The sequence below is a fragment of the Chlorocebus sabaeus genome, chromosome 20, assembly GCF_047675955.1.
Source record: "Chlorocebus sabaeus isolate Y175 chromosome 20, mChlSab1.0.hap1, whole genome shotgun sequence".
In the NCBI taxonomy this organism is placed as follows: domain Eukaryota; kingdom Metazoa; phylum Chordata; class Mammalia; order Primates; family Cercopithecidae; genus Chlorocebus; species Chlorocebus sabaeus.
The window spans coordinates 105710523-105737541 of record NC_132923.1 but is presented as its reverse complement, the minus strand read 5'-3'; the positions used below and the strand labels follow the sequence as shown (position 1 = coordinate 105737541).

Here is a 27019-nt window from a genome sequence, read left to right as displayed (position 1 = left end):
TCTCTCTCTCTCTCTCTCTCTCTCTCTCTGTGTGTGTGTGTGTGTGTGTGTGTGTGTGAAAGAGAGAGTGGGAGAATGAGAATGGAGGTGGGTAAATTTCCCAAGGAACTTTAGGGAGGGCAGTTATTTCAGACAGGATGACTGATTTGTATTCATTCAGAGTAATTATTTATGTTAATTTTCTCCAGAATTGAAGTAATCCTCTTTATTATTTATTATCAAAAATAAATGAAAAGATTAACTTATAATACTATAACCATTGTTAGCATTTCAAGCCATTTCTTTCTAATTTTTAAAATGTTTTTAAAGCATTTGTAATCATACTGTATAATTCTGCATTATACTTTTGTTATTTAGCATGGGAAAATGCTAGATATCTACAGTACTTGATACATAATAGGCACTCAATAAATATTTACTAAAGAAGGGATTATTGACTTGTTTAAATATCTTTTGAATGGACCATCAAGCGACTATACCATAATTGACCTAATTGTTACCTTTTTGTTGGAAATTAGGTTGTTTCTAAATTTTCCTGTCTTAAAAATACTTTGCATATTTTGATGTAGATCACTTTTCCTGAAGCATATAGTTTTTCCTATGTATAAAGTTATTTTCTTAGGACAGGTTCCCAGAAGCAATTAGGGGTCAAATAAAGTATTAGAACTCTTGGTTGCAAGGGGCAGAAACTTAATTGGGAAACATTTTGGCCAATCTTGTCAGAGACTTCCAGGATAAATCTCAGTTAGGTTTCTCAATTATGTTTCTGCCCCTTGCATCTCTTTCCTTTATTACTGAGACTTCAGCCTTTGCTGTATTGGTTGCTCAGTTTACACTCCCAGGGCTTTGTTTCTTGTTTACCAGTGCTCTTCTTTGCTTTTCTCTGGCAGACTCTTGCCATCTGGTGGTAAAGATTGGCATTGGCAATTTTTTGTAGTTTATAATGCTGATTTGTATATGTAAAATGTAATAAGCAAGGTGGTTCTCCCAAGCAAAGGATTTTAGACAGACAGGAAAAGGATATCTGCTATAAGTGTTTTATTAAATGTTTTTAAATTATTATTTGATTTGATTTATTTTTGAGACAGAGTCTCGCCCTGTCACCTAGGCTGGAGTGCAATGGCATCATCACAGCTTACTGTAGCCTTGACTTCCTGGGCTCAAGCCATCCTCCCACCTCAGCCTCCTGAGTATCTAGAACTACAAGCATGCACCACCACATCCTATTAATTTTTCTGTAATTTTTGTAGAGATGGGGTCTCACTATATTGCCCAGCCTAGTCTTGAATACCTGGGCTCAAGCAATCCTCCCAAAGTGCTGGGATTACAGGCCTGAGCTTCCATGCCCAGCAATTATTTGATTTTAAATTATTTTTATTAAATGTGTAATAGTTTATGAGTATTTTATCATTCTTGATAGCCATTGATAGTGACTTCCAAAAGTTTATTCTAGCCTTAGTAATAGTTCTAATTTTACTATCCTTTCAGCACATTGAATATTATTTTCTAAATATTTTGCTAATTTAATGGATTAAAAATAGTAGCATGCTTATATTTCCTTTTTTAACTTAATGTCTATCATAATTATTTTTTGTAATTAATTTAAATGGCTGTTTACTCTTTTATTCAACAGATTTACCATGTTTGCCATGCTATTTTCCACTTATTATTCATTAGGGTTTTTTTATGGTTCTTATATATTTTTTAACCTCTGTAGGTAATAATACTGCAAGGTAGGTAGGTAGGTAGGTAGGTATGTATGTATGTATTTATTTGTGAGACGGGGGTCTTGCTCTGTCACCCAGGCTGGAGTGCAGTGGCGCAATCTCAGCTCACTGCAACCTCTGCCTCCTGGGCTCAAGCAGTCCTCCCACCTCAGCCTCTTGAGTAGCTGGGATCACAGGTTCGCACCACCACGCCCAGGTAATTTTTGTATTTTGGGTAAAAATGGGGCTTTACCATGTTGCCCAGGCTAGACTGCAAGTTATTTCAGCTCTGTCAATTTTTTGGCTCTTTTGAGTTTTTCCTTTGGAGAAAAATTCTATTGATGATATTCTTGCATCAAAGATGTAAACATCTTTATCTTTTTACTTTCAAATAATTTTACCAGCTTACATTTCTATCAGTATTGTGTAACTACAGTTATTTTATCACATCTTTACTAATATGGAGCATTAAAATTTTTTAATTTTTTGTTTAATTTTAAAATAAGATTTATAATATTTAAAAAATAGAGATAGGGTCTCGTTATGTTGACCAGGCTGGTCTCAAACTCTTTACCTCAAGGTATTCTCCCATCTTGGCCTCACAAAGTGTTGGGATTACAGGCATGAGCCACTGCGCCCAGCCTATTTTATTTACTTATTTTTTTGAGCCAAAGTCTTGCTCTGTCACCTGGGCTGGAGTGCAGTGGCGCAGTTGCAGCTCACTGCAGTTTCAACCTCCTGGGCTCATGCGATCCTCCCATCTCAGCCTCCTGAGTAGCTGGAGCTACAGGCATGTGCCACCATACCCAGCCAGGTTTTTTTTTTTTTTTTTTTTTTTTTGTATTTTTTGTAGAGACTGGGTTTTGCCATGTTGCCCAGGCTGGTCTTGAACTCCTGAGCTCAGGCAATCTGCCTGTCTCAGCCTCCCAAAGTGCTGTGATTACAGGCATGAGCCACTGTGCCCAGCCACTTTGAGCATTATCTTAAGAATGTTTGTTGGTTGATTGGGTTTTATAAAAAGCAGTCTCAATTTGCAGTTTTAAGTTTCACACTTTTCTGTGAAAAATTTCATTTTCCACTTGCATTCCCCAACTCTTACCTCTTATCTAGTTTAGAGTATAAATACCAGATGTGCCCTCTGCTTTATGTTATTTCTTCTTCTTGTGCCCAGGTCTGGTCCATCGAACTCACATGTCATCCTGTCGGGTGGATAAGCCCTCTGAGATAGTAGATGTCGGAGATAAAGTGTGGGTGAAGCTTATTGGCCGAGAGGTAAAGTTCTGTGCGGCTCCCATGTGGTTAGAAAGGTTTAGGAAGAGCTGGGATTTTTGTATTTTATGATAGTGAGTGTGTAAATTTTGTTAATTGTGGCTGATAATCTTATATTTAAATCCTGCCACTAGAATCTATTTGGAATTCAAACCTTCTGGCAGACTGTCCTGCAAACTCAGAAGGAATGATATGAGCTATAAAAGTGTGGTGCAATAAGTGCATGTTTGTAAAACTTCCCTCCCTGAAGTTTACCCAGAGGGTGGGCAGGAGGAGAAAAAAAAGAACCAAAAAGAGAGAAGGAAACTTGATCTATGGGACAAGTGTTTATCACAAACTTCAAAGAATACCTGCCAGATACACTTCAATTTGGGACAAAACAAAAAGAACGCAGATAGTTTACAGTCATTTTCCCTAATATCTGGCATCATTCAATGTGCAGAAAGTGAAAAAAATCTGAAGGACCCTGTTACTTACTTGAGGGTATGAGCGCTGTGGGTGTGGGCAGACCACAGGAGAAGTAAGAGTATACACTGAGTCCTGTTCTTCTACCAGAGCAAGGCATGGGAGATAGGCATGAAAGAGCTATTATTCAATAATAATTAAGTGCTTAATATGTGCTAGGTTTGGGAGATATAAGAGCAAACCAGACATAAATGATCCCAGCTATTATGGAGCTTATATAGAATATAAGTAGAAGACACAATTTTTCTTTCTTTTTTGAGACAGGGTCTCTCTTTGTCACCCAGGCTGGAGTACAGTGGCGCCATCATGGCTCACTGCAACCTCAGCCTCCTGGGCTCAACTGATCCTCCCACCTCAGCCTCCTGAGTATCTGGGACTACAGGCACACACCACTAAACCTGGCTTTTTTTTTTTTTTTTTTTTTTTTTTTTCCAAATTTTTTTTTCAAGACGGGATCTCACTGTGTTACTACCCAGGCTGGTTCAAACTCCTGGGCTTAAGTGATCCTCCTGCCTTTGCCTCCCAAAGTGCTGGAATTGCAGGCATGAATTTCCATGCCTGGCCCAGACAAATATACATAAAATAATTGTAAGTTATATTAAGTGCTATATTGGGTTCAAACACTATTGGAGGAAGATTTACTAGTTGTCAGGAAAGGACTCTTTGAGGAGATAGTATATGAGCTGAGACCTTAAAGAAAAGGTACTAGTCATGGAAGACTTGGGATAGGAACATTTCAGGCAGAGAGAATAACTGATGCAAAGACCCTGAAGTGAAGAAATGCTTCATTTGCTGTGGGAAGCAAAAGAAGACCAATGTGACAAATGTCTTCATGCTTAAAGAAGCTCTAGACCAAGTCCAGAAGAAGATCTAGTCTCCTGAAATGTTCAAAAACCTATTCTGGACGTAGGGATCTCTGAACAAATCACTATGCTGAACTTACCTGGAGGAAAAGCTTTTATTTTCTGCCTGGTTACTTCCACGGGCCTTGGATTTTTTGAGCTACCATTTTTGTCTTTCCCCAGAGGGAGAGGAATGAGATTAAGACTGTTTCCTAAAATAATTCTGCCATAGGGTCTACCTGTTATGCTTATTTGTATCCGCAATGTTCCTCGCACAGTACCTGGTCCATTAAAGAAGCTCAATATTATGATGATGAAAACATTGACTCTTAATTTTAGACTGGCCATCTAAATGATGTATCTGAAGTTTTTGGTGACTTTTTTGGTCTCTTTCAGATGAAAAATGATAGGATAAAAGTATCCCTCTCCATGAAAGTTGTCAACCAAGGGACTGGGAAAGACCTTGATCCCAACAATGTTATCATTGAGTAAGTAAAAGGTTTGGAAAGGTGAAAATTCTTCTGCCTCCCAAAGCATAAAATGCTTTAGTAAATCAGACTGAATTGGTAACTCTACCATTTATGGACTTTGTGATATTGATGAGTTACATAACCTTTGCAATCTTTGGGTTTTAGAAATGTAAAATGAAGTTAGACCAGGCACAGTGGCTCACGCCTGTCATCCCAACACTTTGGGAAGCTGAGGCAGGTGGATCACCTGAGAGGTCAGGAGTTTGAGACCAGCCTGGCCAACATGGCAAAACCCCGTCTCTACTAAAAATACAAAATTAGAAATTTGCTGGGTGTGGTAGTGCGCACCTCTAGTCCCAGCTACTTGGGAGACTGAGGCATGCATGAGAATCTCTTGAACCCGGGAGGCAGAGGTTGCAGTGAGCTGAGATCGTGCCACTGCACTCCAGCCTGGGTGACAGAGCGAGACTCGGTCTCAAAAAATAAAATAAAGTAATAAAATAAAAATAAAATAGTTAACACCTTGCTGCATAGCGTTCTAAGATGAAATGCTAACATACCAAACTCCTGGCATTGGAGTGCTCCATTAATGGTTTTGTTTCCTTTCCCTTAATCTCTTTCTGTTTCTGCCGTTTAACAAGTTAGCTAATAAGCATTCATGAAGAACTATTCTTTACCTGTCTCCCAGTGATTTCTGCATTGGGGTTACGTGGGTCTCTTCCACATAGAGACCATGTGTAAGGGTAGAGTAATCCAGGAGCAACTCCAGCAAGGTTTAGACTCCCATATCTTGGGATACACTGTGCTCTGAAAACATCTTACTTTCATTGGCTCTTCTTACCTTTTATTTAGGAATGGGAAATTATCTACGTAGGATAACATCTGGCAATACAAGGAATTTTCTGTCTGTCTCAAGTCTTTCGTGAATTTCTTTTCTTTTCTTTTTTTTTTTTTTTGTTTGAGACGGGGTCGCCCAGGTTGGAATGCGGTGCCGTGATCACAGCTCACTGCAGCCTTGACCTCCCGAGCCTAAGCTATCCTCCCACCTCAGCCTACTGAGTAGCTGGGACTACAGGCACGTGCCACCACACCTAATTTTTATTTTGTAGAGACAGGGTCTCCCTATGTTGCCCAGGTTGTTCTTGGACACCTAGATTCAAACGATCCTCCCACCTTGGTCTCCAAAGTGCTGGGATTACAAGTGTGAGCCACAATGCCCAGGCTTCTTTCTTAAATTTCTCGTTGGAGGTTCTTGGATCACTAAAGTCCCTTAGAGGGGGATCTTGGAGGTGTTTTTTTTTTTTTTTTTTGAGACGAGTTTTACTCTTATTGCCTAGGTTGGAGTGCAATGGCACAATCTCAGCTCACTGCAACCTCCGCCTCCCAGATTCAAGTGATTCACCTACCTCAGCTTCCATAGTAGCTGGGATTACAGACATGTGCAACCACGCCTGGCTAATTTTGTATTTTTAGTAGAGACAGGGTTTCTCCACATTGGTCAGACTGGTCTTGAACTCCTCACCTTAGGTGATCTGCCCGTCTCAGCCTCCAAAGTGCTGGGATTACAGGCGGGAGCCACCACCACCGTTGGAGGGTTTATTAACTGTTTTTAGTGTTTTAGAAAGCCATCCAAAATTGTGTGTGTATCCTCAGGTTAACCATGCTGTTATTTTGTTGCTTTTGATGATAAAATATCACATTGTTTGTCTTATGTTAATTAGGTACTCTCAATGGCAATTATGTCATTGATGAATTTAAAAGACAAGAAAAATGATAGAATGCTATTTGAGTGGGATCTTATTGGTGAAAAGTTTGGAAAGTCTTATGTTTACAGTTCTGAGCAAAATCACTTTGAATTTGAAGGAATCTTATCTGGAAGTAAGGGAAATGATATTGAATATATATGGCAGTGCCAGGCATTTTATGTACATTCTTGTGTACATAACAACCTGCAAAGTGGACATTATCTCCATTTTACCTTGTATTCCTACTTTATAGCTTGGTGCTTGGTGATAAGTAACTTACCTGTGGTTGCATAGCAAATTATCAGGGACTCTCTGACCTTAAAGCTAATGCCCTTTTCACCACATAATGCTTCTCACTCTTGCGTGTGACAGAACTTTTCATATTTCTGTAGGTTGCTAAATACTAACATGTTTGTAAGGCTGATTACTGACACAACACTGTCAGTAATAGTAGAAATCTTTTATAACTCAGAGTGCAGAAGTGTTTAAATCTGGCTGTGGTTCAAGTTAGTGTTTGGAAAAGAAAAAAGAAAAAATTCTGATGATTGCATTGTAATAAATTGCTTCTGCTCGAAAGAATCCGATGCTATACGGACTCATTAAAGAGTAGTGAAATTTCCCAAAGCCACCCTTACAATGATAAAATATAGAACATGTAAGATAAAAGAGCTAACCCTGTTTCTCAGAAAAAGAGTAGGGAAGGGAAAGGGCTCCCTAGTTTTGGGCTGTCTCTGTGTAAAACTATTTTTAGTAACAATCAAGTGGCTGAAATAGTAACTTTTGTTGTAAATTATGTCTATAGCTGCATCCAGGAAAGAAGCATGGCATAATGGAATGATTAGAGGATTTAGAGCTAGACTTGAATCAGAAAGAGTACTAGTTCTGCTCCAAACTAGTATGTGACTTGGAGCAGATTAGTCTCTCTGAATCTTAGCTTCTTTACTATAAAAAGGAGATAGTAACATATATCTCAGGAATGCTTGAGTGATTTAAGTAAAATCTTATTTGTAAGGAGCCAGCTTCATGTCTAGTCTATGGTAGACATTTATGTAGCTACTTGTAGTTATTTTAAATGCCGCTTTGTTTTTTCCTCTAATATCTGAGATTATAGCACCTTTTCTTTTTTCCTCATACTATGGTGTGCAGAACTACACCTTTGCTTTTGAAAGAATGTGTAAGACCCACAAAAACAGAGACCATGACTTGTCTGCCGTCATGCCTGATGTATAGCATTCGTAGTATTCATTTAGTTTTTTTGAGATGGAGCTTGCCCTGTCACCCAGGCTGGAACATAGTGGTACAGTCTTGGCTCACTGGAACCTCTACCTCCTGGGTTCAAGCAATTCTCATGCCTCAGCCTCCAGAGTAGCTGGGATTACAGGCATTGACCACCATGCCTGGCTAATTTTTGTATTTTTAGTAGAGACGGGGTTTCACCATGTTGACCAGGCAGTTGTCAAACTCCTGACCTCAAGCCTCGGCCTCCCAAAGTTCCGGGATTACAGGCATGAGCCACTGCTGCCTGGCCCTAGTTAGTACTTTCATTTACTCATTTATTCAACAAATATAAGGCAACATGTAATAAATACTAAAAGAGTAGTTTAAAGCAGTGGTCCCCAACCTTTTTGTCACCAAGGACTAGTTTTGTAGAAGACAATTTTTCCATGGATTGGGGGCTGGAATGGTTTTGGGATGAAACTGTTCCACCTTAGATCATCAGGCATTAAATTCTCATAGGGAGTTCACAACCTGGATCCCTCACGTGTGCAGGTCACAATAGGGTTTGCAATCCTATGAGAATCTAATGCTGCCGCTGAGCTGATAGGAGGCGGAGCTCGGGTGGTAATGCTCCTTCACCTGCTGCTCATCTCCTGCTGTGCAGCTTGGTTCCTAACAGGCTGTGGACAAATAGCAGTCTATGGCCTGGGGATTAGGGACTCCCTGTTTAAAGAAAGGGTTCTAGGAATTCACTTGAAGAGGAATAGTTTACTTCAGGCCTTCATGGTCAGAGAATAGGTGGTATTTGAGCTAGGTTTTGAAGAACAGATAAGATCTTGTCAGACAGCAGGGGAAGGAATTGTATTTCAGGCGAAAGAAATGGTTTGAGGAAAGGAATGAGGCAGGAAAGCACATAGTACATTTGGGAACCTTGTTTAAGGAAAGAAGAGGATATGGTCAAGTACTAGAATGGAAGACTTGAAAGATAAGTTAGGGTCACATTGTGGAGAGCCATGAATATCAGTTAAAGAATATGAATTTTTATTTATTTATTTTTTGAGATGGACTCTCGCTCTGTCACCCAGGCTGGAGTGCAGTGGCATGATCTCTGCTCACTGCAACCTCCACCTCCCAGGTTCAAGCAATTCTCCTGCCTCAGTCTCCTGAGTAGCTGGGATTACAGGCACCCACCACCGCGCCCAGCTAATTTTTGTATTTTTAGTAGAGATGGGGTTTCACCATGTTGGCCAGGCTGGTCTTGAACTCCTGGCCTTAAGTGATCCGACTGCCTTGGCCTCCCAAAGTGCTGGGATTACAGACATGAGCCAAAGCACCCAGCCCATGAATTTTTTAAAAAAAGCCTTTGAACAGGAGAGGCTTGTGGTCAGATTAATTAATCTCCCCAGGAATCCCATTGTCTGGCCTTGCCCTATTATGCTCAGTATTCTCATCCTGTCTTCAGCCACACACAGTTTGTTAGCCACCTTTCATTTTTCATAAAAATCTAACTCTTATAGTCATCCCCTCAGGTCCCAAAGTGTTAATGAAATAATCTAATAAGTGACTCTGTAAATGGAAAGGGGCTAAAAGCAGTTTCCAATTAGGCATAGCCCGCAAAGTATAGTCTTTTTCTTTTTTATTATGATCAAGATCAGAATTGAGAGTAGTATAGAATTTTTATTTTTATTTTTATTTTTCAGACAGGGTCTTTCTTTCCCAGGATGGAGTATAATGATCATAGCTCACTGCAACCTCAAATTCCTGGGCTCAAGTGATCCTCCTCCCTCAGCCTCCCAAGTAGCTAAGACTATAGGTCTGTGCCACCATGCCCTACTAATTTTTTTTTTTTTTTTTTTTTTTTTTTTTTTTTTTTTTTTTTTTTTGAGACAGAGTTTCACTCTTGTTGCCCAGGCTGGAGGTGGTGGCACGATCTCGGCTCACTGCAACCTCCAGCTCCCGGGTTCAAGCAATTCTCCTGCCTCAGCCTCCCGAGTAGCTGGGATTACAGGCATGTACCACCATGCCCGGCTAATTTTTGTATTTTTAGTAGAGACAGGGTTTCTCCGTGTTGGTCAGGTTGGTCTTGAACTCCTGACTTCAGGTGATCTGCATGTCTTGGCCTCCCAAAGTGCTGGGATTACAGACGTGAGCCACCACGCCTGGCCTAATTTTTAAATTTTTTGTAGAGATGACATCTTGCTGTGTTGCCCAGGCTGATCTTGAACTCCTGGTCTCAAGTGATACTCCCACCTTGGCCTTCCAAATTGCTGAGAGATTATAGGTGTGAGCCACAACTCCCGACCCATAGGGTAGTCTTTAGAAAAAGCACATATGATTTAACTATGTTAAAATTATTCATTTGTATATCTCCCTCCATTGCCAGAGTATTAGTTCATTCCAGACAAGAATCATGTTTTGTTCTTTTTGGTGTACATACTTACTACTATCACTAGTATTAGCACTGGCACTATCCACTTACTAGCTGTACTGAAAAAATGAGATTAATCTAAGAATCTGTGCTGGGATGGATTGGAGGAAGAAAATTGGAGGCAGGGAGTTATTACTCTGGATGGAACATGATGGGAGCCTAACTAAACTAGAATGATGGCAATGAGGACAAAAAGAGACGTGGGTGAGTGGCACATTTGTTGAATTGAGTGTTAAGTGGGAAGTATGATTTGGTTTGTAGTGTGTTAGAAGCCACAGAGTACTGGAATTGATTGTAATGGGGGTTGCTTAAGCTGCAACTCACAGCCACTTGAAACTCATCTCTACAAATAAAGATACGTGAAAGCGAAAACCACATTTGTGAGTTGCTTGAGTTATGTTCTCAAGTTTCTGCCTTGGTTTTTGTTACTCAAGCTTCATAATGGTTTTTGTTGTTGTTGTTTGTTTGCTTGTTTTTGGAGACAGGGTCTCTTGCTCTGTCACCCAGGCTGGAGTACAGTGGTGCAATCCGCTCACTGCAACCTCGATCTGCAGGCTCAAGTGATCCTCCTGCCTCAACCTCTTGGGTTGCTGGGGCTACAAACACAAGCCACCATGCCTGGCTAATTTTTTTTTTTTTTTTAAGTGAAAGGAATCTGTACTGTTAGAAATTAGAATAGTGATTACCCTTGGGGGAGGCAGGTGACTAGAAAGGAGCATAAGATGGGCTTCTGAGATGCTGGCAATGTTCTGGGGTTTTTTTGTTTTTTGTTTTTTTTTGAGACAGAGTCTCGCTCTGTTGCCCAGGCTGGAGTGCAGTGGTGTGATCTCGGCTCACTACTAGCTCTGCTTCCTGGGTTCATGCCATTCTCCTGCCTCAGCTTCCCAAGTAGCTGGGACTAAAGGCAGTTATGTGAAATAGCCCTAAATTAACAATTATAAATGAGACTAACCCTCATCTCACTAATGCACAGAGGGTGAAAATATATAATTACTCACTATGCTAAACACCCTACAACCTTTACCAGGTCACTCATAGCTTTAAAAGACCTTCAAAGGCTTTCTAGAAAAGACCTTCTACCGGCTACCTCACCTGGCTAATTTTTTGTCTTTTTAGTAGAGACAGGGTTTCACCGTGTTAGCCAGTAGGGTCTCAATCTCCTGACCTCGTGATCCACCCACCTCGGCCTTGCAAAGTGCTGGGATTACAGGCGTGGCCTCCGTGCCCGGCCTTAATGTTCTGTTTTTTTATCTGAGTACTGGGTACTTTGGTATGTTCAAATTGTGAAAAATCAAGTGAGCTGTATATTTATGATAAACATTTTTCTATATATATATATATATATAAGTTTGTTCTCACACTGCTATAAAGAACTACCTGAGACTGGGTAATTTATAAAGAAAAGAGGTTTAATTGACTTATAGTTCCACTGGCTGTATAGGAGGCATGGCTGGGGAGGCCTCAGGAAACTTACAATCATGGCAGAAGGGTGAAGGGGAAGCAAGTATATCTTCATATGGCAGCAGGAGAGAAAGAGAGAGCAAGGGGGAAAGTGCTACACACTTTTTTTTTTTTTTTTTTTTTTTTTTTTAGTGCTACACACTTTTAAACCATCAGATCTCGTGAGAACTCCCTCACTATCACATGGGGGAAATCCGACCCCATTATCCAATCACCTCCCACAAGTCCCTCCCCTAACATTGGAAATTACAATTTAACATGAGATTTTTGTGTGTGGGGGAACACAGAGCCAAACCATATCAACACATATATTATGTTTTGGTAAGAAGTTTAAATAATTTTTAAAAGGCTATGAGAAAGGCAACAAAGAGATTAATTCTGTTTGGGGGTCTCAGAGGAAAAGACTTGATAGAAGGAGAGCTAGTAACAACTGAGCTGTGAAATGTCTAGGTATAGTGAAGTGGTGAGGTGGGAGTCAAGTGGGGAAACAGCGTTTCAGAGAGAGAGAGAACTGCTTGAGCAAAAGCGCTGAACCATATGGAGAAGAGAAAATAGACTTCTTTGGCCAGAGCATATTGTGTAAGTAAAGATAAGGCTGGAAAAGTAGTTTAGAGACAGACTCCAAAAGGCCTTGAATGCCAAGGTAAAGAATTTGTAGCTGATTTTCTAGAAAGCCTTTGAAGGTCTTTTAAAGCTATGAGTGACCTGGTAAAGGTTGTAGGGTGTTTAGCATAGTGAGTAATTATATATTTTCACCCTCTGTGCATTAGTGAGATGAGGGTTAGTCTCATTTATAATTGTTAATTTAGGGCTATTTCACATAACTGCATTTACTGCCTGCCTTGTTCTGCCAAAAACTTTCTTTCTTTCTCCACTTTCCCTGCCAAAAACAAAAAACCAACATACAACCTACCTTGTAGTGTCTCTGGCCATATCTCTTAAGGAGGCCAGCAGTCAGTATCTTTTTCATTATAGGCAAGAAGAGAGGCGGAGGCGATCCTTCCAGGATTACACTGGGCAGAAGATCACCCTTGAGGCTGTCTTGAACACTACCTGCAAGAAGTGTGGCTGTAAAGGTAGGGTGAAGCCTCTGCCTTTTCCACGTTTCTCTCCTTGTGGATGGACCCTTTTCTGGAAGAAGGAGGCAGCTCATTGTGAGTTTAGTTCATCCCGTTTTTTAGCCAAGTGATGGCCTTTGCTGTTATTTCCATCAGACTCACATCAGAGTTCATGGGGTGATGCATTTCCTGTTTTCTTTTCTGAGCGCTGGCCCTATCAGATGCTATACCACTACCACCACTCCTCCCATCCCACCCACAGCTTATGCCTTGTCTGGGCAAGACCCCCATGAACTATGCCAGGAGGGGTAAGAGTGTTGGATTATGAGTAACATTCTAATTTTATCTCCAAGGATGATGATTCTGTAAAAATTAAGCAACTTGGAAATATATAACTTAAAGAACCACGTCAGACTTTTATCTTTTTATCTCTTTAATGTCAGAGTTCTGAATACAATACCCTTTTACAGAATATTGAATAGGGAATACAGGATACTCACTTCTTTTTAGCTCTGTTTCCTCAGGTTTCCTCTACTCTTACTCAAATATTAAAAGGTCTTCTAGCCTGATTTCCCTAGTTGGAGCTATAATGAGAGAGATTGCCAGCTTCTCATTTTCAGGGTGACCTCAGTTGTCACCCCTTCTCCCTAGACTTCCATGTATCCTGCTGTGTTGATTTTTCTACAATAACTGGTTGCAGATTTGTGCCCTGGTTGAAGTTGTGGGGTTTTAAACCCCTGCTTATCATTAGCGTAGGGGGAGAAGGAAAAAATAAAATTGAGAGAAAGAATACCTCCTCAGGAAAACTGTGGGAACATTCCACGTATTTGGAAAACTCTGCTATATTTCCCTTCCAGGTGCCACCCAGCTGCTGGACCCAGAGGTACAGAGTACTTTACACATAGCTTTTCTTTTCTTTCTTTCTTTTCGTTTTTTTTTTTAAAGATAGGGTGACCCAGGCTAAAGTGTAGTGGTATGATCATGGCTCACTGCATCTTTGACCTCCTGGGCTCAAGCAGTCCTATCTCAGCCTCCTGAGTAGCTGGGACCACAGGTGTATACCACCATGTCCAGCTAATTTTTAAAAAATTTTTTGTAGAGACAGGGTTTCCCTGTGTTGCCCAGGCTTATCTCCCTGGGCTCCAATGATCCTCCTGTCTCAGCCTGCCAAAGTACTGAGATTACAGGCATAAGCCACTGTGCCCAGCCCACACATAGCTTTTTGATTATCTCATACAATTCCTCTGTGCCCCTAAGACAGGATCTACCACAAACTCAGACACAACTAGCAGTGTAGAGCATAGTGTCTGTTAAAGGGCCCCTCAATACCACTATAAGCTCAGGGAAGGTGAGGGTCCTTTAACCTTAACCATATCCAACAGGCATTACATAAAGAAGAGAAGAATAATGAGAGGTGGAATTCGTCCCAGTTAGTAAAGGTCAGGTCAAAGGTAGTTGGTTTTGGTGCAACAGAAAGCACAGGGCAGGGAGGCATGAGACCCAAGGTAAGTTTGAACTCTGCTTCTGTCTATGGGACCTTGAGCTACTTCTCAACTCTGGGCTTTCATCTTCCACAAAATGTAGGATGGATTTGATGATCTCTAAGGTGCTTGCCAGACCTGACAGTCTGTAAATGTTCAGTGCCCGTAGGTGACTGCCTATTTCTCTGTGTGTTAGCTTAGATGTGAGTGCCCACTTGCTGCCAGCTACCTACAAGCTATCTTCCTTTAGGGCTTGGCCTGCCACTCAGCTCCCTCTGCTAAGCATCCTGCTCTCTGGAGCAGTCTTTGATTGTCAGGAATATGTTCCAAAATAGATCTTAGAAAATCAATAAGCCCCATTGCCAATGGAGGGCAGTACAAACCTGCATCCTCTGCCATTTGAATGCCAAAGTAAGGCCTTTCAGAGTCTGTCTCTAAACTACTTTTCCAGCCTTATCTTTACTTACACAATATGCTCTGGCCAAAGAAGTCTATTTTCTCTTCTCCATATGGTTCAGTGCTTTTGCTCAAGCAGTACAAACCATATCCCCTGCCATTTTGAGAACAGTACCAGTGTTCCCCACAGCCCTAAGAACAGCTGCTAGTGTGACTGTGGTTGAGTGAGCAGTGCCATGTTGAGGTAGTGGAAAGTCTACTCTGAATCAAACAGCTGCTTTGAATGAACCCAACAATATTTCCTGAGCCAGCTAGCGCATTTCAGGAGCCTTGGGGGAAGATTCACTTGCTGAGAGGAGAGACTACTTACTTCTTCTATACCTTTTCTACTTCTCTGCTGCAGGCCACTTTGCAAAAGATTGTTTCATGCAACCAGGTGGGACCAAATACTCTCTGATACCTGATGAGGAAGAGGAAAAGGAAGAGGCAAAGTCAGCAGAATTTGAGAAGCCTGACCCCACAAGGAATCCTTCTAGAAAAAGGAAGAAGGTGAATTCTACTTTGCTTTTATTTTATCTTGTCTTTTTCAGGTTTTAAGAGGAAAATCTGAAAAGCCTCATGTAGCAGTACACACCTCTAGTCCCAGCTACTTGGGAGGATAAGGTGGGAGGATTGCTGGAGGCCAGAAGTTTAAGGCTGCAGTGAGCTATGATTATGCCTGTAAATAGCCACTGCGTTCCACTCTGAGCAGCATAGTGAGACCTAATCTCTAAGAATAATTTTTTTTAATTAAAAAAAAATGAAAAATGAAAATGTGCTTTTTGCAGAAATTTTAGAAATACTGAAAAACATGATGAAGCAAACCAAGATCTTCTTTAATCTTTCCACCCAAAGAAACTCTTATAGCATTTTGTGGTATATTCTAATCTTTTTTCTTTTTTTGAGACAGGGTATCTTGCAGTGGCACGATCTTGGCTCACTGTAACCTCTGCCTCCCAGGTTCAAGTGATTTTCATGCCTCAGCCACCTGAGTAGCTGGACTACAGGCATGCGCCACCATGCCCGGCTAATTTTTGTATTTTTAGTAGAGATGAGAGTTTTGCCTTGTGGGCCAGGCTGATCTCAAACTCCTGGCCTCAAGTGACCCACCCGCCTTGGCCTCTGAAAGTGCTGGGATTACAGGCATGAGCCACGACACCCATCCACTTTTTTCTAGGTAATAATAAATGCAGATATATATAGCTACACATACATGTAAATACAAAATTGTGGTCATACTAGGTATAGTTTATACCTTTTTTTCATTTCACTTATCAAAAGAATTTCCTAGTATCCTTAAGTATTCAAAAACTTGATTTAAGAGCAACATAATATTCTACCCTATGGCTGTGTGATGATATTTTAAATTATTTTCCTATTACTGGATATTTTTTATTACTTCCAACCTAAAGTTTTGGCCACATCTCTTATTGTTTTCTTGGATAAATTCCTAAGTAAGATTACTGAGTTAGGGCTTTAAGGCTCTTGATACATTTTATCAGATTGCCTTCCCAGAAGATACTTATCTGTCCCCAGCAGTGTATCACAGCACCTGTCTCACTGAATTCCATCTCCTATATCTATTACTTTTGGCAGACCAATTCATAAAACAGATACTATTGTGTCCAGAAAGAAACAGTGCATTTGTAACATGCTACACAGGAAATAAAAACTATTCTGTAGGTTGATCAGGAAATATTTCTTCTATCACGCAGGATTTTTCTAACTATGGCCAGTATATTGACTTGTTTCGTTTTTAAACCTTTGGCAAACTTTTGTTGAGGGGTCATTTTGTACCAGGCATTGTAACTCTAGGAATACAAAAACTGTGATGAGGTTCTTGCCCTCAGTGGTTATTATCTATAGATTAAGTATTATCTTAATTTTCTGGGTGAGGAAAAGGTCTCATTATACCATTACAAGAATTAGCCAAGTGCATGAATAATAATTTCCCAATCTATATATTCTCTTTCTGGGTGACCCTCTCCTTACTGAGACTTTAGCTACGTTACTGACTTCCACATCCTTAACTAGGATGCCATGGGTACCTCAAACTTTGGCTGGAGTCAGTCAAATCCAGACTTGAGGCTCTTCTGTGCTATTTACTAGCTATTAATTTGGGCCTTTATTTTTGATTTTTTTTTCTTTTTTGAGATGGAGTGTCACTCTGTCTCCCAGGTTGGAGTGCAGTGGTGTGATCTCAGCTCACTGCAGCTTCCGCCTCCCAGGTTCCAGCAATTCTCCTGCCTCAGCCTCCTGAGTAGCTGGGACTACAGGCGCAAGCCACTGTGCCTGGCTAATTTTTGTATTTTTTTTAGTAGAGACAGGGTTTCACCATGTTGGCCAGGCTGGTCTCAAAATCCTGACCTCAAGTGATCCGCCTGCCTTGACTTCCCAAGGTGTTGAGATTACAGGCATGAGCCACCGTGCCCAGCAAACCCGTTTTTTCATTTTCAAAGTGGGATTGTTGTGATCTTTGATGACAATGTTCTTGCAGAGGGATGCCCGGCTCCCAAAAATAGATATAAAGCACTGACAAGTAAGTACCTAATTAGCGTTGGCTGTTGTGACAGCCCTAATTATCTTTTTTAGTCCTCCTTCCTAATACACACACACACTACCACCATCACCACTACCACCAAAACCCTTGTTTCTATCTTTCTATCATATATTACCTATTAATGGCAGAAATACTCTTCCAGTCTCCCAAAAAAGAAACCAATATCATTTATTTTCTTCTCCTTTTCCATCCCACATCTAGTCAGTCACCAAGTCCTGGCAGTGGTGCCTTTTTAGTACATATCTCAAAATTCTTTATCCCATTCACATTCCCAGTGCTGCTGTACAGTTTATCCCCTCACTTCTCTTACATTCAGACTATTGAATGCTGTAGCCTAGGGAGTTTAAAAAAATACATATTTGTATTTTTTTTACAAATACATATTTGTGTTTGTAAATATTTATTTAAAATATGTATTTTAGAACATTTTAAATATTCTAAATATTTTAAAATATGTATTTAAAATACATATTTGTATTTTACCTCTACCTCTTAGGTACCATGTTTACAGGGCCTAGGTCTGGGCTTTTTTTTTTTTTTTTTGAAGCACCTATTTTGGCTGGGCATGGTGGCTCATGCCTGTAATCCCAGCTGAGGCTGGAGGATAGCCCGAGTCCAGGAGTTTGAGACCAACCTAGGCAACATAGGGAGACCATGTCTCTATAAAACATAGAGAAAATTAGCTGGGCATGGTGGGGCATGGCCTGTGGTCTCAGCTACTCAGGAGGCTGAGAGGGGAGGATCGCTTGGACCCAGGGGATAAGGCAGCAGTGAGCTGTGATTATGCCACTGTACTCTGCCTGGGCAATAGAGCGAGACTCTGCCTCAAAACAACAACAACAAAACCACCTACTTTATGTCACTGCCCACCTCCATTCATTGTTGATTTCTCACCTTATGCTTTACCCCTGAATGTTGGAGTGTTCCAAGGTAATCTCATCCTATCCTATGGTTTTAAATATCATCCCTATACTCATAACCCCCAAATTAAGTGCTTATATCTGTATTTTATCCAAATCTGCATTGCTATTCTTGACTTTTTCTCTGGAACTCCAAATTTAGTTAATAGACTGCCTACTTGATGTCTACATCTGGTTGTCTAGTTAGCATTAAGCTTAACACACCCGCAAAACTTAGTTTTCCTAGCCAAAGCTGCTCTTTCCACATTTGGCCCTGTCTCAGTGATTGGAACTCATTGACCCATTTGATAAGCCAAAATCTGCAGCCTTTTTGTATAGAGTTTTTTGTTTGTTTTTGTGGTAAAATATATACAACATAAAATTTGCCATTATAGAAGTGTACTGTTCATTGGCATTAAATACATTCATATTCTTGTACAGCCATCACTGTCTTTCATCTCAAGACCTCTCTATACTCATTAAACAGTAATGCCCCCCATTCACCCCTCCTCCCTGCACCTGCAACCACTGTTCTACTTTCTGTCTCGGAACCATATGGTATTTGTCTTTTTGTGACTGGAATATTTTACTTAGCGTAATGTCCTTAAAGTTCATTTGCGTCGTAGCGTATGTCAGAATTTTCTTCCTTTTTAAGCCCAAATAATATTCTGCTCTGTGTATTTATTTTTTGAAGCAGGATCTTGTGCTGTTGCCCAGGCTGGAGTGCAGTGGCACAATCATGTCTCACTGCAGCCTCAACTTCCTGGGCTCAAGTGATCCAGGAGTGTGCCACCACACCCAGCTAATTTAGTTTTTGTAGAGATGGGGTCTTGCTGTATTGCTCAAGCTGATCTTCAACTCCTGGCCTCAAGCAGTCTTCCCACCTTGGCCTCCCAAAGTGCGAGGATTACAGGCATGAGCCACCACATCTGGCCACATTTTATGTATATACCACGTTTTGCTTATCCATTTATTTGTGGTGAACACTTGGGCTGCTTCCATATTCTGGCTATTGTAAATAATGCTGCTGTGAACATGGATATATAAATATCTCTGAGACCCGACTCTTCTTTCTTTTTGGTATATACCCAGTAGTAGAATTACTGGATCATATATTCTGTTTTTAATATTTTGAGGAACCCCTCTATTTCCCATTGTACATTCCCATCAATAATGCACAAGGGTTCCAGTGTCTCTACATCCTTGCCAACACTTATTTTCTGGGTTTCGTGTTTTGGAGAGTAGCCATCCTAATGCGTGTAAAGTGACATCTCATTATCGTTTTTATTTGCATTTCCCTAATGATTAGTGATATTGAATATCTTTTCATGTGCTTATTGGCCATATGTTTATTTTCTTTGGAAAAATGGCTATTTAAGTTCTTTGCCTATTTTGCATGAGGTTGTTTATTTTGTTGTTGTTGATATGTAGGAATTTTTATATGTTCTGGATATCAATCCCATCAAAGATATGTGGTTTGCAAATATTTTCTCCTAATCTGTGGATTGTCTTTTTACTCAGTTGATAGTGTCCCTTTTTACCCCATCAAATTTAGATTTTTTAAAATAGTGGTAAAGAACATATAACATTTACCATCTTAACTATTTTTAAGTGTGCGGTTCAGTAATGTTGAGTATATTCATGATAGTATTCATTGCACAAAAAAAATTTAATCTTGGTTAAGTTAAACTTACCTTTTTTCCCTCTTTGCTGATGCTTTTAGTGTCATATTCAAGAATTCATTGCCAAATCCAATGTCATGAAGCTTTTCCCTTGTATTTTTTCTAAGAGTTTTGTAGCTTTAGCTCTTATGTTTAGGCCTTTGATCCATTTTGAGTTTATTTTTGTATGTATGTACAGAAACACTTTGCACGTAGATCTCTAGTTTTTAAAGCATCATAGGTTGAAAAGACTGTCCTTTTCCCCACTGAATGTTCTTGGCACCCTGTTGAAAATCATTTAACCAAATAAGTGAGGATTTCTTCTATCACTAGTCTATATGTCTGTCTTTATGTCAGTACCACACTGTTTTGATTACTGTAGCTTTTTAGTACACTTTGAAGTTGGGAATTGTGGATCCTCCAGCTTTGTTCTTTTTCAAGATTGTTTAGGCTACTTGGGGTCCTTTGAAAGATTTCATATGAATTTTAAGATAGATTTTTATATTTTTGCAAATTTTGATAGTGATTGCATTTAATCTGTAGATTGCTTTGGATAGTATGGACATTTCAACTGTACTAAATCTTCCAATCCATGAAAATTGGATATCTTTCTGTTGATTTGTATCTTCTTTAATTTCAGCAACATTTTGTAATTTTCTGTATACATGTCTTTCATCTCCTTGGTTAAGTTTCTTCCTAAGCATTTTATTCTTTTTGATGCTACTGCGTGAATTGTTTTCTTAATTTTTTTTCTGATTGCTCCTTGTTACTGTAAGAAACAACTGATTTTAGCATGTTGGTTTTGTATTCTGCAACTTTGCTAAATTCATTTATTCGTTCTAACAGGATTTTTTTGTGGAATCTTTAGGGTTTTCTACATAGAAGATCATGTCATCTGTAAACGGAGACAATTTTCTTGCAGATTTAGTTTTTTTTTTTTCTTTTGAGGCAGAGTCTTGCTGTATCACCCAGGCTGGAGTACAGTCACATGATCGTGGCTCACTGCTGCCTTGATGTCCTAGGCTCAAGCCAGATCTAGATTTTTTTTTTTTTTTTTTTTTTTTTTTTTTTTGAGGCGGAGTCTCGCTCTGTCACCCAGGTTGGAGTGCAGTGGTGGGATCTTGGCTCACTGCAAGCTCTGCCTCCTGGATTCACACCATTCTCCTGCCTCAGCCTCCCACGTAGCTGGGACTACAGGCACCCACCACCACACCCGGCTAATTTTTTGTATTTTTAGTAGAGACCGGGTTTCACCGTGTTAGCCAGGATGGTCTCAATCTCCTGACCTTGTGATCCGCCTACCTCAGCCTCCCAAAGTGCTAAGATTACAGATGTGAGCCACCGCGCCCAGCCCAGATCTAGATTTTTAACTGTGATTCTATTTGTATGTTCTAAGCATTATTCTTTCTCTTTTAACCTTTTAGAGGTTCCAAGCATTATTCTTTCTCTTTTAACCTTTTAGAGGTAAATGGTACTTGTTACATTCCTAAAGTGGTTATATGGATATCTCACTTCTGTGGGTCTTTGGTTGAGTTCTTTTTGCTGAATATATTGAGTACAATTTTTTATTCCTTTGTTTCTAAAGCTGCTTTGAAATATGTATTTCAGTTCACCAAGCCAATTATTGAGGATCTGCTAGGTATGAGGCTCTTTACGACCTGCTTAGTCAATCTACTACCCAGCCCTCCATTGCCTTTCACTTAGTAGAGGAATTGTCTGATGAACGATGACAGTAATAATCATTATACATTATTATTTTGTAAAAGTATCTTTGGCTGGGCACGGTGGCTCATGCCTGTAATCCCAGCACTTTGGGAGGCCAAGGTGATGGATCACTTGAGGTCAGGAGTTTGAGACCAGCCTGACCAACATGGCAAAACCCCGTCTCTACTAAAAATACAGAAATTAGCTAGGCGTGGTGGCGAGGGTCTGTAATCCTAGCTACTTGGGAGGCTGAAGCAGGAGAATTGCTTGAACCCAGGAGGCGGAGGTTGCAGTGAGCCGGGATTGCGCCACTGTACTCCAGCCTGGGCGACAGAGTGAGACTCCATCTCAAAAAAAAAAGTATCTTTGTGTATATGAACTTCTAACTCATGAGTCCTCTTTGTTTAAAAAGTTTCCTAGGGAGTTTAGAAGGGTATAATTTTCCTCTTGATGCCCCCTATTTCTACCAAGATAGCATCTAGCATCATTGTCCTTTCACCTCATTGTTAATCCTGTCATTATCTTTTATGCCTCATATTTGTTTAGTACTTATAGTTTATAAAATACCTTCCTTTTTTGTTTCTTTTTATCATTATACAATCCTATGAGATAGCCAGAACAGGTATTATTGTTGGCCATGTTGGCCACCATTTTACACATGAGTAAAATGGAGCTTCAGAGAAATTGACGTAACTCACCGGAAGTCACACAAATATAAGAGATAATGCTGTAAAAAGAACCATGTCTTCAGATTACTAACAATATTCTTTTCTGTGTATCACACTTCAGCCATTTATTTAACTCTTCAATTATTCATTTACTGAACAAATATGTATTATCTGCTTCATAGGTATCTAGCATTATGTTAGGTACTTGACATATCAGGATTCATCAGGTCAGTTTTTGGTGCATTTTTGTTTGTTCCCAGCTACCGTTAGCAGCCATGTGATGTTATCTATTGATTTGTTTCTGTTCACAACTGTAAATCAAGATTCCAGCCCTCCTGACTGTTTCCTTTTACCTTCTAAATATTGGATTCCAGTAGGAGGTTGGTTTTCCCTACCAGTAAAATCTTCTGCCTGAGATAGCTTTTTTGGTGTGTAAGTGGCAGATTTGTACACTTGTTTCAGGGCTAGTCAGCTCTGGGAGCCAAATACGGAACTGAGTAGATTTGTGAAGGAACATGCCTTTAGCAGTCCATGATTCTGAGTTGGACAGTGGAGAGGAGGAATGCCTGGCATGTGGAAGAGCATATATAATAGTAACTCGTGAAGTTCAGTTAATGCATTTCTAACAGTCAAAAAAGTAACTCATGAAATAAAAATCATATAGTACCTACACTCAAGCAGCTAATCAATCACATAAGGAGAAAGATAAGCAGCCAAGTTATGTGTGGTGGTAAAGGATAGAAACACATTCCAAGGAGGTTATTTGATCTTATGGACATCCAAGGACAGGAAATGCAGTGTAGTCAGGCCACCTAGGACTAGACCTGGAAAGTCTTATTAGGTTCTCATCTCTGTTTCTTCACAAGTCTGTTTCATTGCCTCACTTTTTGTAGTCTGGTGGAAGACAATGCAAAGCCTCTAAGACAGAAAATGGTAGACCTGTTGAGGAACCACCAGAAATAGCCGAGGATAAGGAAAGGATGTCACCTTTTACAAATAATGCCTGGTACTTAATAGGAGTACATGCACTAACTACCTGTGAATAGATAGACTTCATAATCTGTGCTCTCTGTCATTCCTTGGGTGTCTTCACTCAGTGAGACCTGCCCTCAGATTGCAGAGTCAATTAGGTATTGACTCCTGCTGCTGGCAGTGAGCGATAGTGAAGGGAGCAGGGGCAGGAGTAAGAATAGCACATCTTCCTAACCTTGAGCCTTCCCACCTGTTTTCATTAAAACGTACATGTATTGAATGCCTTTTCCCACAAGTCCAGGATGCATTGGTTTAGTTGTGTGCATCTGGCATCATGAACAATTTTTGTCCCAGGGACTGAATGTTATAAGTAATTTTTCTTGGGCATAATTAGAATAAAAGGAAACTGTGTGTTGCAATTGGAAATGGGCTATGAAGTGGTTGGTAAAATAGAAATGGAGATTTTGTAGTAAATCCCTGGATAATCTTCCGATGAACTTGTGGTCTGTGCTTTACTGGCATCTTTCATTAATCATATGCCATCGTAGGTCTTTCTGAATCAGTGTTATGTTATGAGGAAGTATATGCCTTGGGGACCAAGCTGCCCACTGATTATAGTAAACTTTAGATATATTTGATTCAGAATATAATTTTCTTTTGATTTTACTATATGGTTTTCTGCTGTATCATATATAGAAGAACAAGAAATAGGAATGTCATTCTTTGGCTGCAGTGTTTTCTCTGTCCTGCTGTCCAGAGAACTTCTTCTGGTGCCTATACAGAGAAAGGTTGCCAGTCCTGAGCCCACTCAGGGACACGTTCTCTGCCTATTCAGATAGAGCAGAGAGTGTTGCCCAGTGTTGCCTACTTAGAAGCCTTCAGTGGTTCCCTTTCTTCTATGGCATAAAGTCTAAGTTCCTTTAAGACTCTTCACAGTCTGCCCAGCTTCCTAGCATTGTTTCCCACCAGTTTCTTCCCACACACTATACTCCAGCTTCATTCATTAATAGAGCTTCTACTGTGTGCTAAGCTCTGTTCTGGCCACTGCAGGTAAAGTACTGAGCAAAACAGGTAAAATCCCTATCTTCATGGCACTTAGATTCTAATGGATGGAGTCGACTGATACAGATAATAAACTGGTAAGCAAATACAAAATAGTAAAAATAATGTATCAAGTAGTGATAAGTGCTATAGAGAAAAATTAATTTGATTATGGGAGATAGGGAGTCCTAGAATGAGGATGTGGGGAGCAGGTGACTTTCATTTTCGATAGGATGGTAAGGCCAGGCCTTTCTTTCTTTTTTTTTTTCTTTTTTCCTTTGAGATGGAGTTTTGCTCTCGTTGCCCAGGCTGGAGTGCAATAATGGTGCGATCTCGGCTCACCGCAACCTCTGCCTCCTGGATTCAAGTGATTCTCCTGCCTCAGCCTCCCGAGTAGCTGGGATTACAGGCATGCGCCACTGTGCCCAGCTAATTTTGTATTTTTAGTAGAGACAGGGTTTCTCCATGTTGTTCAGGCTGGTCTTGAACTCCCGACTTCAGGTGATCCGCCTGCCTCGGCCTCCCAAAGTGCTGGGATTACAGGCGTGAGCCACTGTGCCCGGCCTAGGCCAGGTCTTTCTCATGAAGTGTTGTTTGAGTGGATATCAGAAGGAAGTGAGGACACAGGCTATTCAGGTAAGTAGAGAGAGAGCATTTCAGCAAATGTAACAACTGATGTTGGGAAAGAGTATGGCATGATTAAGGAACATTAAGGATGCCAGTGTGGCTACAGTGTAATGAATGAAAAGAGAGTGGTAGGAGAGGAAGTTAGATCAGAAGGAACCCAGGTCATTGGGGTCTTATAGGTGATTGGGAGGATTTCATCTTTCACTTGAGTGAGATGGATATTATTAGAGGTTTCGAGCAGAGGAATGACATGATCTGACTTCTTTTTAAGAGAATTATTCTGGCTGCTATGTGGAAACTTAGATGGTCAGAAAGCAAGAGTAGAAGCAGTGAGTTGATAATAATCCAGGTGAGAGATGATGGTGACTTGGACTAGAATGACAGTGGTAAAAATGATCAGAAAGGAGTTGAAGTGTGTATATATTTTGAAGATACAAGAGCGAGTGAGGATGGCATCAAAATTTTTGGGCTGAGTAACTGGAAGATTTGAGTTAAGAGAAGAAATGCAGGAGAAGTAAGTGTCGGAGTAGGGAGCAGTCAGGAGTTTAGTTGAGTTGCTATCTACACAGATGGAAAGAAAGCTGGGAGAGTCTAGGTTTGGGAGGGGGTGGGGCATAGAAATTGAGATGCCTATCAGATATTCAAGTAGACCGTAGAGTAGACAATGGATATATAGTTTGGAGTTCAAGGGAGAGGCCCAGGTAAGATATATAAATTTGGGAGTCATCTACATATAGATGGTATTTATGGTCATGAGATCACCTGCAGAGTAAATATAGGGAAGAGAAGGGATTAAAGGACCGAGCCCCAGAGTGCTCAACACTTAGAGGTTATTGAGATGAGGATGAACTAGCAAAGAACTAGCAAAGAAGACTGGAAAGGAATAGCCAAGGAAGTTTGTAGAAAAGTAAGAGAATGTGGTAGAAATAACATGAGGAATGTGTTCTAGGTAAGATGGTCTATATCCATCTTGACTGACCAAGTAAATAAGACCCAATAATTGACCACTAGATTTAGCCACGTGGAGGTTATTGATCATTTTGTTTGTTTGTTTGTTTTTGTAGAGACAGGGTCTCACTATGTTTTCCAGGCTGGTCTCAAACTCCTGGACTCAGGAGATCCACGTGCCTTTAGAAAATTAAGTACTGGCTGGGTGTGATGGCTCATGCCTGTAATCCCAGCACTTTGGGAGGCTGAGGCAGTGGATCACTGAGGTCAGGAGTTTGAGACAAGCCTGGCTAACATGGTGAAACCCCAACTGTATTTGAAAAAAAAAAATACAAAACTTAGCTGGGTGTGGTGGCATGCGCCTATAGTCCGAGCTACTTGGGACGACAAGTGATTCAAGGAGAATTGCCTGAACCCAGGAGCCAGATGCTGCAGTGAGCCGAGATCACACTACTGCACTCCAGCTTGAGTGACAAAGCAAGACTCCATCCTAAAAATAAGTAAATAAATAAAATAGAAAATTAAGTACTCAGTAAATGTTCGCTGCTATATTCTTTTTTTAGTTTTTGCTTTTATTTTTGTTTTTCTCTCACACTGAGCTGCTGCTATCCTGTTTTAGAAATATAGTGAAAATGGGTAGATTAGCTGCCCTAGCAAGGGATATATGCTTTTCCTAGAGAGCAGTCTTTGAGATGTTTGAGCAGTGGCTTCTTCCCAGTGACCCTCTTGACCTGCACCATGGGCTCATACCCCTATGCCATTTAAAAATTTTTTTATTTTTAATTTTCTATTTCCATCTGATACTTGAATCCATGTCATTTTTTTTTTACCCATTGTCTTCTGTTTCCCTTCTCACTTGAATGAAGTTGAGAGAGCAGAAGCTTGGTTCATCTTCTGGCTCTGTCTTCCACCACCCCAACTCCCAACTTTGCTTTTGAACTATAACTTTTTGGGTTTTTTTTTTTTTTTTTGAGACGGAGTTTCAATCTTGTTGCCCAGGCTGGAGTGCAATGGCACAATCTCAGCTCACCCCAACCTCTGCCTCCTGGGTTCAAGCGATTCTCGTGCCTCAGCCTCCCGAGTAGCTGGGATTACAGGCATGCGCCACCACGCCCGGCTAATTTTGTTTGTGTGTGTGTGTGTGTGTGTTTTGTTTTTTGTTTTGAGACAGAGTTTTGCTCTTCTTGCCCAGGCTGGAGTGCAGTGGCGTGATCTCGGCTCACTGCAGCCTCCGCCTCCGAGGCTCAAGCGATTCTCCTGCCTCAGCCTCCCGAGTAGCTGGAATTACAGGCATGCGCCACCACACCCAGCTAATTTTGTATTTTTAGTAGAGACAGGGTTTCTCTATATTGGTCAGGCTG

General features: G+C 40.5%; 1 protein-coding gene across 2 annotated transcripts in view; it reads left to right on the top strand.

Annotated features, from left to right (window-relative positions):
* ZCCHC17 (zinc finger CCHC-type containing 17) overlaps window positions 1-27019 on the top strand; it is a 68031-nt gene that overhangs the window by 36756 nt on the left and 4256 nt on the right. For both annotated transcript variants that reach the window (XM_007979664.3, XM_007979665.3), the window contains 4 exons: window positions 2878-2978; window positions 4679-4770; window positions 12580-12680; window positions 14943-15088. In XM_007979664.3, coding sequence (XP_007977855.1) covers window positions 2878-2978; window positions 4679-4770; window positions 12580-12680; window positions 14943-15088 — 440 coding nt within the window. The remainder of the gene's footprint in view (window positions 1-2877; window positions 2979-4678; window positions 4771-12579; window positions 12681-14942; window positions 15089-27019) is intronic.